Here is a 17,729-nt window from a genome sequence, read left to right as displayed (position 1 = left end):
GATTTGGAATTTTCCACCTCCGTGGGCAGCCCTTCAGTCCATGGGAGATGTGGGGAAGACAGGGAGACTCTCCTGCATGCTGATGTCAGAGGTTAGGCATGGAGATCACTGCAGGAAGATGTTTCTAGGTTGGTAACGGTCACCCAGGGACCTTTTCATGAAGGGACATTGTCTTCTGACCAAGCCTTGCCAGGACAAGCCTCCATGGCTTTTCAGGCCAACAGAGATTATCCTGGTTTCTTTGGCACCAATCCTCTTACTCACCAGTCCTAGCATTCATGGTGGCTGGTACACTTTGCTGTGAGTCCATGACAGCAGAAATTCCAACTCCGTACTCAGTGCCGGGCACCAGATCTGTTGGTAGATGCAGAAACAACCATTATTCCATGTGAGTGTCTGTGGTGGGAAAGGCAGAAAGGAGGGAAGCCAATGAGCTCAGATTCCTGTTCAGATCTTACATTTAGTCCTTCCTGAATCTCCTCCTAATTTTACTGAGGGCGAAATCCCAATTTTACACCATAGAAAGTCCATACCAAGTCAACAGGATGAAGCGTTCAGTGCAGAACTCCCTTCTTGCTGCTGATCTCAGAAAGGCAGCCAGGATGCCCTTGCTGGTGACCTTCAGAAATGTGCTCTGCTGTGGAAAGTCTCCCCGTGGTACTTAGAGTCTCAGATTGGTTACCACTGGTGAAGGGAGTCCTTGTATAAGCTGAGAATCGGAGGAGTGTGTCATTGAGAGGGATTGTGTGGACTTGGGCCTTTAAAGCCTTTTTTGAACATTGTGTGTGAGCATCAACTGCACCTTTTATAGGCAGGGACTGAAGCCATATGGAGACTCTAGGATCCCTTCTAGGGAGCAACACTGGATGGACTTTCTGAGCACAGGAGGTCAGGCCTTTCACATAGGCGCAGGCAGAAGCCCCGTTGCTGTGGTCTCCTACCAAGGTCAGCAATTCAGACCCCAGGGTATTTGAAGTTATGGATCCAATCTCAGGATGACTTCTGGGGGAACTCTGGAGATGGAAAAGGTGCAAAACTCTCCAACTAAAGGATGTAAGCTTCTTTGGGGGAAATTCTTTAGGGGTTTAATACAAATAATTGTTGGGAGCCTCCCAGGATATCTACAATTATCTGGGGGTGTTTCCTTATCCTCTCCCACATTCATTTTCAGACTAAGTGGCCTGACTGGTATATTAATTTCCTATTGCTGCTGTAACAAATTACTACAGTTTAGTGGCTCGGAACAACATAAATCTATTATTGTACAATTCAGCATTCAGCAGGTCTGAAATCTAAATTGTTCAACAGGGTTGCAGCCTCTAGAGGCTCTGGGGGAGAAATCATTTCTTTGCCTTTCCTGGCTTCTAGAGGCTGCCTGCATCCCTTGGTTTGTGGCTCCTTAATCCATCTTCAAAGCCGACAGAACAGCGTTTTTAAGCCTGTTTCTGTCACTGACCTCTGTGTCCACTGCCTCATCTTCTACTGAGTGTTCTCCCTGTATCCCTCTTTTTTTTTTTTTTAAGATTTTATTTATTTGTCAGTAAAAGAGGGGAAGAGAGAGAGTGAGCAAGAGCAAGCACAAGCTGGGGGAGCAGCAGGCGGAGGGAGAAGCAGGATCTCCACTGAGCAAAGAGCCGGATGTGGGACTCAATCCCAGGACTCGATCAAGACCTGAGCCAAAGGCAGACACTTAACTGACTGAGCCACCCAGTTGTCCTCCCTGCGTCCTTCTTCTAAGAACACTTGTTCTTACATTGGCCCCACTTGGATAACTTAATCATATCTACAAATTCCTTTTCACCCATGTACGGTGACAGAGTCACATGTTCCTGGGATTAGAATGTGGACATCTTTGGGGGCCATTATTCTAGCATCAAACCAGCATCAAATTTGCCCTAGAAGTGGGATTTTACAAAAATACGAGATCAAATCATCACCTGTGGGGACCCCGTGATGAGTCTGAGTCCTTCTGGTAGGCATTTGTGTGGGGGAGGTGGGGCTCTGTATGGGCCCACAAGATCCCCAGTTTGATGATCATGCTATTCTGTGTTTATGTACATTTGTTCTTTTCAAAATACCTGAATGTGCTTTGACCCTCACCACCACCTGTGAAAGGTAGGATGGGGAGTCTTTTCTCCATCTGCATTCGTTTCTTGTGGCTGCCGTGACAAATGAGGACAACAGGGTGGCTTACAACAACAGAAATTTATTCTCCCACAGTTCTGGAGTCTAGAGGGCCCAAATCAATGTGTTGGTGGGCCAGGTTCCTTCCAAAGGCTCTAAGGGGATGCGTCTTTCCTTGCCTCTTCCAGCTTCTGGTGGTTGCTGGCCATCCTGGGCTTTCCTTACTTGTAGCTGCATCACTCTAGGCTCTGCCTCTATTGTCTCATGGTATCTTAGCTCATGCTGCTACCACAAATGGCCATAGACTGGATGATTTAAACCACATTTATTTCCTACAGTTCTGGAGACTGAGAAGTCCAAGATCAAGGCATCAACAGATTTGACATTGGGTGAATCTCACCTCCTAGTTCATACATGGCCATCTTCTTGCTGTATTCCCATTCAGTGGAAAGAACAAGAGAACCCTCTGGGGTCTCTTTTTTATAAGGGTGTCAATCCCATTCATGAGGGTTCCTTGCTCATGGCCTAATCATCCCCCGCCCAAAGGCCTTATCACCAAAATCACAATGGGAATGATGTTTGCACCATATGGATTTTGGGGCAACACAAACATCAGTCTGTAAGAGGGCATTCTCCCTGTGTGTCCTTGTCTTCTCCCTTCATATGAAGACACTGGTCACATCACATTTGGGGCCCACCTAATCTGTTTTGACCTCATTATAATTTGATTTCATCTATAAAGACCCTATCTCCAAATAAGGTCACATTCACAGATTCCAGTCGGACATGAATTTTGGGGAGGGCACTATTCAAACCAATACACCATCTGTTATAAAAAGAAACTAAGGCAAAGGTTCAGGGCTTTTAAGAGTGGAATGTGCCATCATGCCCCCAATGTCATCCACTCCCCTGAGCAGCTGTGACTTCCCCCGGATCCCTAAAGTAATAGGAATGATTTTGACAGGAAATGCATTGAGCAACCTTTCTTAACAAATGGCTTCTTTTTTAAAAAAAAAATACTTATCTATTTATTTTAGAGAGAGAGATAGTGGGGGTGGGCAGAGGAAGAGGGAGAGAGAGCATCCCCAGCACACTCCCTGCCAAGGGTGGAGCCTGACGTGGGGCTCAGTCTCAGGACCCTGAGCTCATGACTGTGAGATCACAACCTGAGCCAAAACCAAGAGTTGGATGCTTGACCGACAGCACCCCCCAATGCATCCCACAAAGGGCTCAGTTTAACGAAGGGGAATGCTGCATGGTACCCAGAGGGTTCCACACCCTCTCCTCGGAATAGCTTTAGTTCAGCGATACAATAACGCCCTCCCCCATGCTTGAGTATGGCAGAACCACCAGGTCTACTGACCAGGCTCTCTTGGAGGAATGCATTCAAACCAGCCCTCTTTTCCATTTCAGACCAGCTCCATCCACTTCTCAATCCTTCATTCTTTCTTTCTCTAAAGTGTCAACACCAGTGGAGGTCAAGGTTGAAGTGTGGCAGACTTTGAGGTCTGCCGTGCTTACATTGACATTCGGGCTCTGCCACTTTCTACCAGGTGTTCACTTTGGTACTTGGCATGTTTGAGCTTCAGTTTCTGTAGACTGGGAAGAGCAATGGTGTGTATCTTGGAAGGTCATCTTGAAGAAATGAACTACGGTGCCTGTCCCACCCTGATAGTAGCCAATAGCTTTATTATCTGGCTCAGAGGACTACTCCAGGATCTTGAGTCCTTTTTTGTGCGCCCCAGGCATGTTCAGGCTGGTCCCTGGCACACCTGTCATCAGGTGGCTGAGGCTTATGCCTGTTGGCTCCACTGAAACCAGTGATTCAGGGAGTCCCCATCAGTGAGGAGCCCACCCCCTGGCTGGGGGGAAGTACCTGTCACTAGATCGAGTCCGTGATAGCAACGCCCCCAGAGCTGTTCCAAGCACACATTTATCTCCGTCAATATGTTCGGCGAGCCCCAGGTACATCCTCGGTTGGAGAAATTAGATTACCTTTGGGACATGAACTACTTTTCTTAGGCATCTGATTGAAACCTTCAATTGCCTGTAACGAAGTAGAAATTCTCTGACGTAGACGAAGGGTGACAGATCGAGGGAGTAAGACAGAAATTATATGTTGCCAAACGGATCTAACATGTAACGTTTTCATCTGAGTTTCTTATTTATGAAGCTTAAATGAAATGTTCAATAATTTACAACGGAATCGTCTTTTCCCAGAAAACGGCAGAGCAGAATTTAAAGTGCTCTCATCCCAGGCTTTCTGTCTAGGGGATGGGAAAGTGGGACTCGCTTATAGGTTCCTGCCTGCTGCTTCCCTTTGATTTCCTGTAGCTTTCTTCCTGTGCTACAAGTGAATTGTTGCTCTTTGCCAGCAGGTAAAATACAGTTCTGCTGGAAAAGAAAATGTGTGTCGGAGGCACACCCAGCGCTCTTCTACATCAGCCCTCTGTGGACTCCCAGGGATTTCTCACTTTCTAAAGACCCCATCGCTCTCCATCAATGCTCCCTTTATCTCTCCATCCACCTCCCGAAAGCGGTGGCCTATGAATGGCTCCATTGCTTTGCTGCATAATAGCTCAGAACATCCATCCCAGAGGAAACCATCACTCTCCATGCCTTATAGAACTTCCTTTGTTCATCTTGGAGGCTGATCCTTTTCTCAACTCTTTCATGGCACGCCCATTCTTCTCTGAACTCCCAAAAGCACGGAGTTCATTCACTCACCAAACATTATTGAGGGCTTCCTTTGTGCCTGGCCCAGGCGATGCCAGGGTGAACTGAATGGACATCACCCTTGCCCTTCCCTGACGGACATGAGAAGAAATCTGTACTGAAAGAGGAAATTATTTATTGAACACCCACAATATACCAAGCACCGAGCTGCGTGCATTAGGTAATCTAGAAGCTGAAGGTAATTTTTGTTTGAGTGTCTGATGGTCAAGAGTCCCGCTACTACTATAGTTCCTTAGAGATTGTACCTTGTGTCTCATTTAATTCCCTTGCAGCTCTGCTGGGAGGGCATTACTGATGAGCAAATAGAGGCTTAAAGAAGTCCATTCCTTGACTGAGGTCATGAGGCTAATGGACAATAAAACTGGTTTTGGAACTCAAGTCCTTTGTTTTTTTCTGATCTGTTACGGCATGGTCTCTGCCCCTAAGAATCTTAGAGGCTAGTGGAAGGGAGTGGAGTAGCAGATTGGAATTTGAGGCATTTGGCACTACACCATGGCTTGCTAACTAAAGAAACCATTTCAGAGGGGGGAATGGGACCAGCATGGGTGGCAGTGGCCAGGGGAAGATTTCTGGAGAAGGGACTCGAGTTGAACGTTGAAAGCTAGCCAAGGTTAGGAAAGGTAGAGGGCAGGAGATACAGAATTCTTTGGTGGGCATGGGAGCAGGAAGAGATGAGTTAGGGCTGAACAGCAACGGGAATGAGCAAATACGTCCCTGCACTGCAAGGACCGTGGGCGATGAAAGTAGAATGACTCACTTCCCCCTGTTTAGGAGACTTGTTCTTCCAGCTTCCTGCTGCTAGCAGGAAAGTGGTGGGGGAAGAAGCTGCTCCTTTTTGCCAGCAAAAAACATGAAAAAGACCCCTCAGGATCTGCAGGCTTGGTTGGGTTCAGGTGGACCTAGAAATAGGGACCATTTCCATCTCTAAATCCCTGGGTTTGTCTCCTGAGAACTTTGAACCTTCAGGCTTCCAAACTAGGGTGATGGTTTTGTTGGCCCTAATGCATTACAGGACACCTGCTTTCAAAGGGAGGAGCAATCCGAAGACCCTGTACCCAAGGGGTTTGTAGTCCATCTCTCAGTTTTTACAGCAATAATGTTACTATACTGTTACTTTAGTTTTCATGTTGGTCTCCTTACTAGACTCGGGTCTTGGGTTTGATTTTTTATATAATTCAGTCCATAGCATAGTGAAAGGAACATAAGATGCATGAAAGTAGCATAGCCAGAGTGATGGGAGTGTTGGGAAGTCTTATAAGGGGATGTCTGTACTGGGTTTGAAGGATCAGTTATTTAGGTAGAGAAAGGACATTACAGGCAGAAGATGTAAATAATAATAATAATAATAGATGCAAAGGGAGATCTGATAAAATAATTCATGAAAACCAGGCACCTAATATAGGACCCTTCATAGTGGAAGTTCCAGAATTTGGGTACTAGGAATTTCAAAGATGGGAAATATTTGGAGACAGACAGAGGATTTTCTGAGAACCCCTGAAATCACACCATATGGGCAATAATTTATTTTTTATTATAATAGGGGTTTAAGCTCCCAGGATCCCCCTGGGTCATGGTAGATGTTTCTCCAAGGTTCCCTGAATGAATCGGACTTTGGAGTACATCTACCTGCTGTTGGAGTGTACCGACTTTAAGGACAGGTGCCACAAACCTATATTAAAATAATAATAATAGTACTAAGGAATATTCTTCAATACAACTCTCTTGTTGCCAATGAGATTAATGAGAAACATGGCTCATCATGTTCTGTCCTATAGGAACATCCCCTCTCTGGGTCTTCTCTGTAAACAAGCCCTTCCCACTGAAGAAGCCAAAGCCGGAGATGAAAACTTCCCCCCTGGCTTTTCTCCTGGTTCCCTCGTCCCAGTCCTTCAACACGAATAAGAAACAGATGCCCTTGTGCTCTGGCTCTGTGAGGAGGAGGGGTGCGGAGGCTCCTGCCCTTTCTCTCCTCTCTTCTTTTTGGGTCTCTGCAGCTCACTCCTCACTGTCTGGCCCCTGGAAGGTGGTGCCTTGTTCAGAGGGCGCCTTCCCAAAGTGGCCACTTGGAGTCGCTGTGACTTCACCTGAAGGAGGCTGAGCACAGCCTGGCCCCGGCCACAGGCCCATTGCCGGACTCCTCCTAGACCTCAGAAGAGCCTGCAGGGAGTTGGAGGTCTGGCGCCCAGCCTGGTGTTTGTGCCCAGGCACATTAGGGAGTGCAGACAGGGTGAAATGAACATCAAGTGCCCTGGTCGGCCCCTCTTTGCCAGCTGGCCTTCCCTGGGAGGCTCAGATTTCTTCGTGGAAAATCCTCTTGTGGACAAGCTCATCTACCTTTGCACCTTGAGGAACCCACCTTCTCACCACTAGACCCCCACACCCCCGGAAGTCCCCAGGAGGAAATGTGGGTTTGTGGGGAGGCTTCTGTTCCAAGTCCCCAGCAAAACCAGCGGCCTTGAAGATGGTGGCTCACACGCCCGACCTGCAGGGTCAGCCCTGTGTGTGTGAGTGTGTGTGAATGCGTGCCTGTGGGCGTGAGTGTGTCCTGTGGGGTTGGCTGTGGGCCTTTGTTTTCTTGTAATCCTGTGTTGTGCCGTGATGCCTGTGGGAATCAAGGGTTCCTAAGCCAATTGGCAGCCTGTGTTCCGGGGATGGCGTCAGTCACGAGGCAGAGAGCGGCAGGTGGGTGGGAAGTGCCACCAGGAGGCTCGCAGAGGGACACCCCCCCGAAGGGGTTGCTCAGGCATGTGATGCACTGGCTGTGGGGGCTGGGTTAGAGCACACGCTCACGTGGCCGCAGGGGTCAGCTCCTTTGATCTTTCCCTTGGCCGCAAGGCTCCTCAAGTGTGGGTGCCTGTTCGTGGGGGAGGACCAGGCAAGAATGTATAGATGGCTGAGGACAAACCCCTTTTCCCTCTTGGCCAAGCACCACAGCCACAGGCCTTTCTGGGGACAGATAGGGAGGGGTCCCCTCAGACACAGAGCAGGGTTTCTCATTTGCATGGGTCCGAGGCAGGGTTTCTGACCAAATTCCAGTCAAGGGGGGAGAATCTCCTTCTTTCCTCACTGTCTCCCACATCTCCCCAACCCCTGCCTTCCACTCAGAGTTTTCTACAGAGTTTATTGTTTTCCATTGTCACTTGGAAAGCAGTGGTGGTGCCCGTCTCTGGTAAGTGCTGCTCGTTCTAACCTCGAGGTGCCTCGATGCACCCGTAAAATAGCTAACACTCAGCATCCCTCTGGGACTCCGGGTCCGGCACACAGGCCAAGCACACATCATGCCGGCAGAGAGGCTGAGCCTCCAAAAGTGATCATTAAGGACACAGAAGCCACTAGAGCAGAGAGGAAAAAAAATCATTGCGGACACTGAGTCTGTTGTTCAGAAACAAATTCATACTCCCGAGGGAATTTGCTGGGCATCGATGGGAGAGAATAATGGAAAAGAAATGCTTGGCATTTTGTGCCTCAGCCTGGCCTCTGTGCTGTTGAGGAGGAGGGACTGGGGCTTGGGGAGGCTTTGCCTGGGGTCTGTGTGCTGCGAGCCCTCTGCCTGACTCAGAGGCGCAGACAGCTAGGGCTGGTGGCCCACAGTGGAGGGTAAAGGGCGACTGAGAACATGGAGGCTACTGCAGGGAGTGTCGGTACAGACGCCACGGGATGATGGGGCTTTGAGTCGGCCGAGAGAGGATCGGGGAGTGTGAGTTTGTCCCCGGCACAGGCCGGGCTGCCGCGCACGGCACCACTCTGAGCTTTGTGGGGATTCGAAACTGGAGAGGGTCTCCTGGCTGTTGGATGTTCTCTAGGAGCCAGTCTCCATGCAGCGTTGGTATGTGTAGATATGCGTGACTTCATCTCATCCTCCCAACAACCCAGGGGAAAGACGCAATGTCCTTGGGGCCAGGCAACGGGAGCATGGGGCATTGAAGAAATTTGCCCCAAGGGCACATCTCTGAAGGTGGTCTCAAACCCCAGTGGGCAACTTGTGGGCAACGTCAGAAACCACGCTCTCAGAATGAGCACTTCTCACCCACTCATGGACACCCAAATCCCCTGGGAGTCTTCTAGGACGCAGACTCTGATTTACTGGGTCTGGGATTGGCGGGGGAGAGTGTTGTAAACCCTCTCCCCCTAGCACCCTCCCATGACTTGCTGCTGGTGCTCGCACCCTACTGTGAAGGTCATGTTCTCCGCTCTGTGCCACACCCATTACAAGAAGTCTGAAATTAGCCATTAGCTCACAGACCTCCTCTGCCTCCTTCCTCCTCCTCTTCATCAGATCAGCCACATATCAAGCTTGCTCTGTGAGAAGCACTACTTCACACTCATTAAAGACATGACCTCATTAAAGCCTCATCAGCTTCATTGTGACATGACCCGCTAAGGGTTATTATACCCATTTTACAGAAGACAAAACAGAGGCTTAGAAAGGTTAAGTCGGTTGTCCCAAATCACACAGGAAGTGGCTGTGCCCTGATGCAGGGTCCAAAGTCCTGGCTCTTAACAAGTCTCACAGAACAAAGCATTCAAATAAAACTGGGGCAAGACACAAAGGGACTTGATGCTAGGAGCCTCGATTATTATTATTTTTCTTTCTCCTTTTAAAATATTGAGATAAAACAGACATACAACTCTAGTGCCAGGTGTACAACATAACATAATAATTCAACATTAGGCTATGAAATGGTCACCACAGTAAGGCTAGTTAACATCTATTGCCACAGAGAGTTCTAATTTTTTTCTTGTGATGAGAATTTTTAAGATCTACTTTCTTAGCAGCTTCCATATATACAGTTGAATATTATTAACTGCGGCCCCACACCGTACCCCACATCCCCAAGACTTATTTAATAACTGGAAGTTTGTGCCTCTGATTGCCTTCACCCATTTTTCCCACCTCACCCCCCAACCTCTTACTCCTGCAACCCCCAACTCGTTCTCTGTATTGTGGGTTCCCTAGTTGTTCTTGACAAGGAGATAGGAAAGGTGGGGATGGCGAGGGCGGGAGGTTTCCACCTTCTCTTTCTGGCCAGGGACAAACTGCCCCAGGTGAGCCTGAAATGCCCTTCCGGCCCACAGCCCGGGTCTCGCTTTATACATGCAAACAGATGGCTTGTTTGGAGCCGGAAAACAAAACAAAACACCACCCAACACAGGCCTCGGATGCTGAAAACCTCTCCTCTTTTGTGTCCAAGCTGAGGAGTGAGCGGAAAGAACACCAGTTCTCTAGAGCGGGGATCACGCGTCTCCTTCTGCCCGCCCTCTCTCACGGCTGGTCCTGCTCTTCCCCCAGACACCACAGCAAGGGAGCCAACAACCCTTGTAATTCGCGTCTCGGCAAGCAGAGACATCCTTGATTTCCTCACATGCCTATAATTCCTTCCTAAATCACATAAAGCGATTTGCCTTTATAAATCTCCCTGGCAGTGAGTTCCCCAGGATAATTATGTATAATATATATTTATAGTTTTATTTCACAAGCCTGGCCCTAACCCAATAATTGGCCAAGCTAAGCCCACTCCTCAATAATAATTTGTCCATTCCGTATTAAGTCTACACGATTTAGGTCTTGACCGTCCCTTACATTTTAGATCTTAACACGAGCAGCCATGCGATGGGAGGCTTTTGGCAAGTCTCCGAGGGACTGGGCCCCTTGCTGGCTTTGTGAGCTTGGGCAGGTTTCCAAACTCTCTGAGCCTCGATTTCCTCATCCATAAAATGGGGATGGCAATGATCTGTCATGAGATCGTTGTAAAGATTAAAGAAGCCATGATTACGTGAGAGGGACTGACATAAGGCAGATGATCAATGAATGTAGAATCTTCTTTGCCGGCCATGGGTCATAGGAACGAGGATGTGACTGGATTCTTCTCTATATCACTCATGATTTTATGGCATAGCCTCCATCTGAACAACTAGCCATCGTTTTTGTAAACTGCTAATTGCCAAATCAGCCTGGGGCTCTAGGCAGGGATGGGCTGTGCTTAGACTCAGTTCCCTCCTGTATCATTTCTGGTTTTTTTCTGTTTGGTTTAATCTTTGCGAATGTCTCCATCTCTCTGTAGAGGCCTTGACGCCAGCTGGTGTGTTCCTGCTGTGTTTAATTCACCCCCATTAACCTGCTTGGTCAGCATATCTTTCCATCTCCTTGCTGGGCTTCTAGGAGTGTGTCTGTCTGGAAAAAGCATTTATTATATTTACTTTAACTGGCCTCATTTTGCAAGGCGGTCTGGGAGAAAAACAGCTTTGCTGATTCTGCCCTTGTTCACTCTCTGCACTCTGTGCTATGTATGCCTCGTCTACCAGGATGGCAAATGATTTGCAGGAAGCCAAGACACAAGTTAAACAGCATCTTCGGGAGCACGCTAGTGGCCCCTGTGTGGCTGCTTTGCACGGTCTTTGACATGGAAACCATGGCCCACATTTTCAGTGAAGTCCAGGGAGCAGGTTTTCCTGGATGGGCATGTCTAAGGGCCAGGGAGGAGCACTGGTTGGGGCCCACATCCCAATGGGGACAGGGAGTGCTCCCCAGCCAAGTGGCATGGTGACCTAGGGCGCTGACTTCGCCTGTGCCATCACCAGCTCGCCCTCTGATTCCAGCAGGGCCACCTGACCCTTCTCTGCCCCTGACCTTGCTCCCCTCCCCCAGCTCTCCATGCTGCGGCTGCACATTTGGAGTCATTTCACACCTTCTTTAAAAATCTCTCAATGACCCCCCATTGCCCTCAAGACTAACTCAGACTCTCCATGGGGTGCATAAGCATGAGCAGGCTTTCACCCCGTTCTGTATTCTATGCCCCATAGTGAATATTTGCACTTTCCTTCACCCATCCACCCATCTATCCACTCATCACTTGTCTAGGACCTAGTGTTAGACGCTTCTCTGGACACAGGGGAGACAATGAGCAAAATTAAATATGGTCCCATTCACAGAGCTTTAGATCTAGGGTGGAGACGGACGATGGGGCAGTCACACCCGCAAGCACACAATGATAATTCGAATGGTGCTGTGAGGGCAGGGGTCACCAATGAGATGAGGCAGCAGGACAGGATGACCTGACCTCATCTGGGGACGACACAGGCTCCCCAGGAAGTGACAAGGGAACCAGGGAAGCAGGCATAACTGGGCGAAGAGGGTGGTGAGAGAGCCTGACAGGTGGCGGCAGTGGCATGTGCCAAGCCGTGTGACAGCAGGGAAAAGGTGATTGAGGAACCATCGATGCAGACCTGTGGTCCTGGAGCAGGGGGAGCACTGGGAGGTGCAAGGGGAGGGGAGACCAGAGGATACGGGCCGCGCGAGGGCTGGGGGTTATCCCAGGAGCAATGGGAAATCCTGACAATGTGTGTGGAATGGGACAGCATCGTCGACAAGATCACTGAGGGTGTGAAGAGCACATGGTTGGGCGAGGAGAGAATGCAGAGGCTCTTCACAGTGATAAGAGGAGACCTGCAGTAGTTTCGGACAGGTGACAGCAGACAATGGAGAGCAGTAGACATGCCAGGTACTTGAAAGACTGGATGAGTGGGGTCTGGCTGTGGCTGGATGGGGGATGGGTGGGCTGGGGAGAGGGTGGTGAGGGTGTGGACTCAGGGGCCAACATGCCCCTGGAGCCGGGGCGTACTCACCTGTGAGGGTGGCTCTGGTGGTTGGACCGAAGTTCTTGGGGACCAGCAGCTCGTGGTACTGCTCACCCGCCAGGGTGCTATACACAACCTTGTACTCCTGGACCTCTGCTTCGCTGTTGTCCCACTCGAGGTCAATGCTGGTTGCCGAGTGCGAGCCCACCCGCAGGTTCTTGGGGGCGTCAATCTCTAAAAAGAGTCAGTCATCACCAAAATCACATGGGATCATGTGCCTTTGTCATGTATGCTGAGGTTTAATAAGTTTGGGGGTGAGAGCCCCATCTCCTGACCCTCTGGCTCCTATTTTGATTGAACCCCAGGGCTGCCCTTGAGCTTTTGTTCCACCAGATTCCATGGGTGGTTTGGAGATTTTTACATGGGAGTTAGAGTTATGCTTGCCCCACTTCCATTCAGGGAATGTTCTAGAATATTTCCTGAATGGACATGGGGATATTCTAGAAATTTTAGAATGAGCCAGTTACCATAAGCTTAAAACTAAGTGAGGGAAACCTCAGCAAGAAAAAAATCAGAGACAGCTTCCAAGTGATTATGATGGAAAACGGTAACATCAAATTTGGCCACCAAGCTAAAAGAAGACAGTTGATTGCAAGATTTTGAAGTATCAGCATCTCCTCCTGGATTTACCTGCATAGACAATGCTGCAAGGTTTGTAGGAAATTAAGTAAACACATAGAGGATGTGATGTAGTGGAAAAGTTGAACCCCAGCTCTGCCCCTCATAGTCATGGGACCATGATCAAGTCTTTGGTCAAGTGAGGTGTCACTGGGCCTTGAAGTCCGCATCTGTAAAATGGCCTACTAATACCAACATTTCAGGTTATTGTACAGATAGGACAATGCATGTGAAGCTTGCGGTGTGATGCCTGGTGCATAAACAGGGGCCCAGCCCTGGGAGGACCATCTGTTGCCTCTGAAGCTCATCCCGAGCTCCAACAACATGGCACCCCCCAATGTTTGCTCTCTGGAGCTCTAGATTCCCATGCGAAGGAGAGCACACCAGCACACGGTCTCTCCCACAGTCCTGGGGGCAGTGGGCTGATTCTCTCTCCCCAGACTGGTAATCTCCTCAGGGTTCTTTGGGCAGAAACAACACAAACAATGTGCAGGGGAAGAAGGTGCAGCCATGAAAAACTGCTACTTAAAGTGTTCTCAGTAAGTCTGGTCTTTGAGACTTGAATTTAACTTTGGAGTGGACCAGCCATTTGTTCTGAGAAAACCTTCAGGAGACTTCTAATTTGCAAATGATGGGCAAGTATGCACCCACTGTTCTTGGGGAAGAGGGGAAGGCTGTGAATCAATCTGAGGGCAGCTGCTTCAGAGTGAGAAGTGTTCTGTTTAGTGATGTAAATTAGGTGAATCTTTTAGCAGATTTATGTCTCTGCAGCTTGTTTTTCTGACAAATGTTTCCTTACTCAATGTAGATTTAACGTGCTGGATTCGGTACATTCTTGACATGCTGTGGATGGAGAGAAGAGTCAGATGGAGACAGAAGCTTGGATACAGGGGCATGTGGGAAGAATGGGCATGCGCGGGCTGTATGCCACTCATCTCACGCAGGGGCAGAGATATGGGGTATGGGGTGCGGGGTGCGGGGTGTGGGGTGTGTGGCCTGAATGGAATTGGAATAAAAAGTAGGGTTAGGGTTAGGGTTAGGGTTAGGGTTTGGCTGAGTCCTGTACCTACCTACTGCTCTTCCTAACTAAAAATTCCAGACCCTGGAGACTATCTTTTTTTGTTTTCTAGAGTTTTTTGGCCTTAGCAACTATGCACTGTGGATAGGGGGCAGTGTTGTCTTTGATGGGACCAGGCACTTTCCAGTGATTTCCCGTGATGCCAGAAGAGGTCAATGCTGGGAATGAGGGCTTGGGAATGTTAGAGTAGGTAGTTAGGCTCTTACAGGATCCCTGGAGGCCAGCAAAGGGGGAAGTCCTGGCCCACTATGAGAAAGTCAGAGGCCTGACCTGACCTGACAGCACTCCTGAACAAAACCACAAGAAACTGGATCGAACCAGACAGGCCCAAGATGGCTGACAAAGTAGGCAAAAGTTCACATTATTCCTTCATTAGATTACATTACCATACTAAAATCTCCTCCAGAAGGGTGCCCTGATAGGAAACCACCCTACTTCTCAGAAATCCCTGCCCGCAGTAATGAATATTCCACTCCCTTATTAACAACTGTCAATAAAACATGGAGACCCAAACCCCAGTGGACCACCTCTCCCTTGAGCTCGCCGGCTCTCATGTCACTAGAGTGTATTTTCACTTTAATCAACTTTCCTGCTTCTACTGCTCATCGCTGTGTTGTGTCTGTCCTTGGATTCTTTCTCATGGTGACACCAAGAGTTTCCAGTGACAATTTTTGGGCAGGCTGGGTCATGGCCTCAGGGCCAGGGTCTCCCCAGTCCACTTGGCAACAGTGGGGAGGTCTTAGGAATGGGATGGAGTGAAATTGTTTGCTCCCCTGGGTCTTTTTTTTTTTTTTAAGATTTATTTATTTTAGAGAGAGAGAGAGCATGAGTGGGGGGCAGAGGGAGAGGGAGAAATAACCCTCAAGCAGATTCCCCACTGAGCGGGGAGCCAGATGTGGGGCTCGATCCCAGGACCCTGAGATCATGACCTGAGCTGAAATCCGGAGTCCGATGCTTCACCAACTATGCAGGCCCCTCCTCTGGGTCTTGAAGCCTGACCTGTTAAGAGGGCTCGTTCAAGGGCAGCCCTCCCTGTAGGTAGGAGCTGGTCTGGTCTCTGCAACATGTCACGAAGTAAAGACTGATGTCGGGGGGGGGAGGGGCATAGAGAGGATCGGGGCTGTGGACTCTGGTAATAGCCATCTAGTCTTTAAAACATAATTTAGACCAAGCATTTCTCCTGCTTAAAGATTGCCTGTTGCATCCTATTACAAACTCCTGCTTGCCTCCTGCACGGCCCTCTGCTTCTCAGACATTGTCTCATAAGACTTCTACCCTCATTCACTGTGCTTCAGTTGTACTTCCTTTTTTCCCCACTGGTGAAACACATCACACTTACTCCCACCCCAGGGCCTTTGCTTGGGCTGCGACTTTTGCTTGGCATGCTCTTCCCTGGAACCTCACGTGGCTTAGGTCACTTAGGTGTTGGTTAACACTGCATTTCCTCAGTGAGGTGTTTCTGAATGACTCAGTCCCACGTGGCCCTTCCTTTACAGCATTCCTTTCGCTTCTGGGCACGGCACTCAGGGTGGAAGGATCCTGTATGTTTCTTTGCTTCTTCTTCCACTGGAATGTCACTCACAGGAACGGGGCTCTCGTCTATCTTGTTTATGCTGGAGCCTCAGTGCCTAGAACAGTGCTTGGCCCCTGCTAGGTGTTCAATAGACACATGCAAAGTGCCTGGTTGAAAATTGTCAGGTTTTGGTCTTGTCTGCCACCTCAAAGCCTATTTAGAGAAGTCTCGTTCAATAGTTCGGCTGGTAGGGGGGCATCTGAGGATGCTAGGGGCGAGGTGGCTGCGGGCAGCTGGTCTTGGCTGGGGTGGTACATGCCAGCCAGGCTGCATGTGTGAGGGAATCCATGAGTGGGATCGCTGCTGAGCAGGCGGGGGCTCCGACCATTGGGATGTGGGCCTTTGTCTCAGTTTCCCAGGTTGCCATAGACTGGGCAGCTTGGCCAACAGAAATGTGTTGTCTGTACAGACTAGAAGTTTGAGATCAAGGGCAGGGCGGCCTCCTTCTGAGGGCTATGGGGGAGAATCTGTTCTAGGCCTCTCTCTGGTGGTTCACTGGCAATCTTAGCCATTCCTTGGCTGACAGAAGAATCACCCCAATCTCTACTTTTTATCTTCACATGGCGTTCTCGCCGTGTACTGGCCTCTGTGTCCAAATTTTGTCTTGTTCTAAGGACACACAGTCAGACTGAATTAGGGCCCACCCTAATGACCTCCTTTAATTTGGTCATCGGCAGAGACCTTATTTCCAAATAAGGTCATATCTACAGGGACTGAGGTTTAAGACTCCAACATCTTTTCAGGGGACACAATTCAAACCATAACGGCATTCTGGGGCATTCAGGTTAGAGCAGCAGTCTTTGCTCAGCCAAATGCTCTGGAGGTTGAGTTTAGTGCCCTGAGGGAGGACAGAAGGCCTCCAGTGGAGAGAAAGTGTCCCTGGACTGCCTTCATGAAGGTTCCTGAAGCCAGAACCACCGAGGGCAGGGAGGTTCTCGAGATTGGCCTCCTGGGTTGCTTGGGCTGGCGTCTCTCTCACTACTGTGCTCCCATCACGGTGCTTTCCTTTTCAGGAGCAGCTCCAGGACCCAGGCAAATATCCCGCTCACCACGCAGGAAACAAATCTCTGCTTTAATTGCCAGGGCAATTAGTGCGCTCCTAGTGCCGAAGACATCACCTGGAAAAGCACTTTGGCTAATTTGAATTTAAGCGGAGTTCTGAAATGACTGAGGGTCCTACTGTGAGGGTCTGGCCCCCGCCCCTCCAGCGCCTCCTTCCGCTGGCAGCCCTGCCCCCCCCCCCCCCCCCCCCCCCCCCCGCTCCTCTGCAAAGCTGCTGGCATCTCCCCGCCCTCGCTGAGCGGAGGGGAGCAGGTTGGAGGTGCAGGCCAGGAGGCCGCCTCGGAACAGCTGCCAATCTGCCAGGCGACCGGAAAGAGAATCACGCAGCAGTGAGCGGAAACTCAGGGGGAGCTCCGAGGAGGCAGAATGTAATTGTCTTGATTGGAATTTTCCTGGGCCCCCAGCCAATGCCGCTTCCATCTTGTCGACCCAAACATCAAGAATTTGCCTTTCGTCGTGCTGCTCCAGAGCACACTTCTCCTTTTCTGCCTCTTCAAACTCCTTATCTGGGCAAAGCACAAAGAAACCTCTTTTCAAATAGAAACTGTCTTAAAATTCAGAACAGAATGGGGACTCGCGGGCCCCCAGGAGATCCCACAACTGGCCTAAGCTGGGCGGTGTTGTGGAGTGTGAGGGGTGGTGGGGAATGGGCTGACCTTGAACTCACCACCAAGGGACACTGTATTAGGTCGCGCTCAGCCTTGAGCAAAGGGATTAAGTGGAGGAGAAGGAAAGAGAAAGGGGAAGAATTTAGTTCCTTTTTTTTTTTTTAAGATGCATATTCAGTCACAGGCGACCCCAAGATGTGTTGGGTGCACAGTCTGACCTGCGATCTCCTGGTCGGAGAGAACCTCTCTCTCCAAATCGAACCTGGCAGTCAGTGTCCAAGCTTGCTGCCTTTTA

General features: G+C 49.6%; 1 protein-coding gene across 2 annotated transcripts in view; it reads right to left on the bottom strand.

The window, feature by feature from the left end:
- TNR (tenascin R) overlaps positions 1-17,729 on the bottom strand; it is a 397,496-nt gene that overhangs the window by 42,682 nt on the left and 337,085 nt on the right. For both annotated transcript variants that reach the window (XM_032318828.1, XM_032318829.1), the window contains exons 9-10: positions 12,484-12,669; positions 265-354 (exon numbers count right to left, since the gene is read on the bottom strand). In XM_032318828.1, the coding sequence (XP_032174719.1) occupies positions 265-354; positions 12,484-12,669 (276 nt within the window). The remainder of the gene's footprint in view (positions 1-264; positions 355-12,483; positions 12,670-17,729) is intronic.

This window comes from Mustela erminea, chromosome 17 (assembly GCF_009829155.1).
Source record: "Mustela erminea isolate mMusErm1 chromosome 17, mMusErm1.Pri, whole genome shotgun sequence".
In the NCBI taxonomy this organism is placed as follows: Eukaryota; Metazoa; Chordata; class Mammalia; order Carnivora; family Mustelidae; genus Mustela; species Mustela erminea.
The sequence above is the reverse complement of the archived record's forward strand: the minus strand, read 5'-3'. Positions and strand labels throughout refer to the sequence as shown.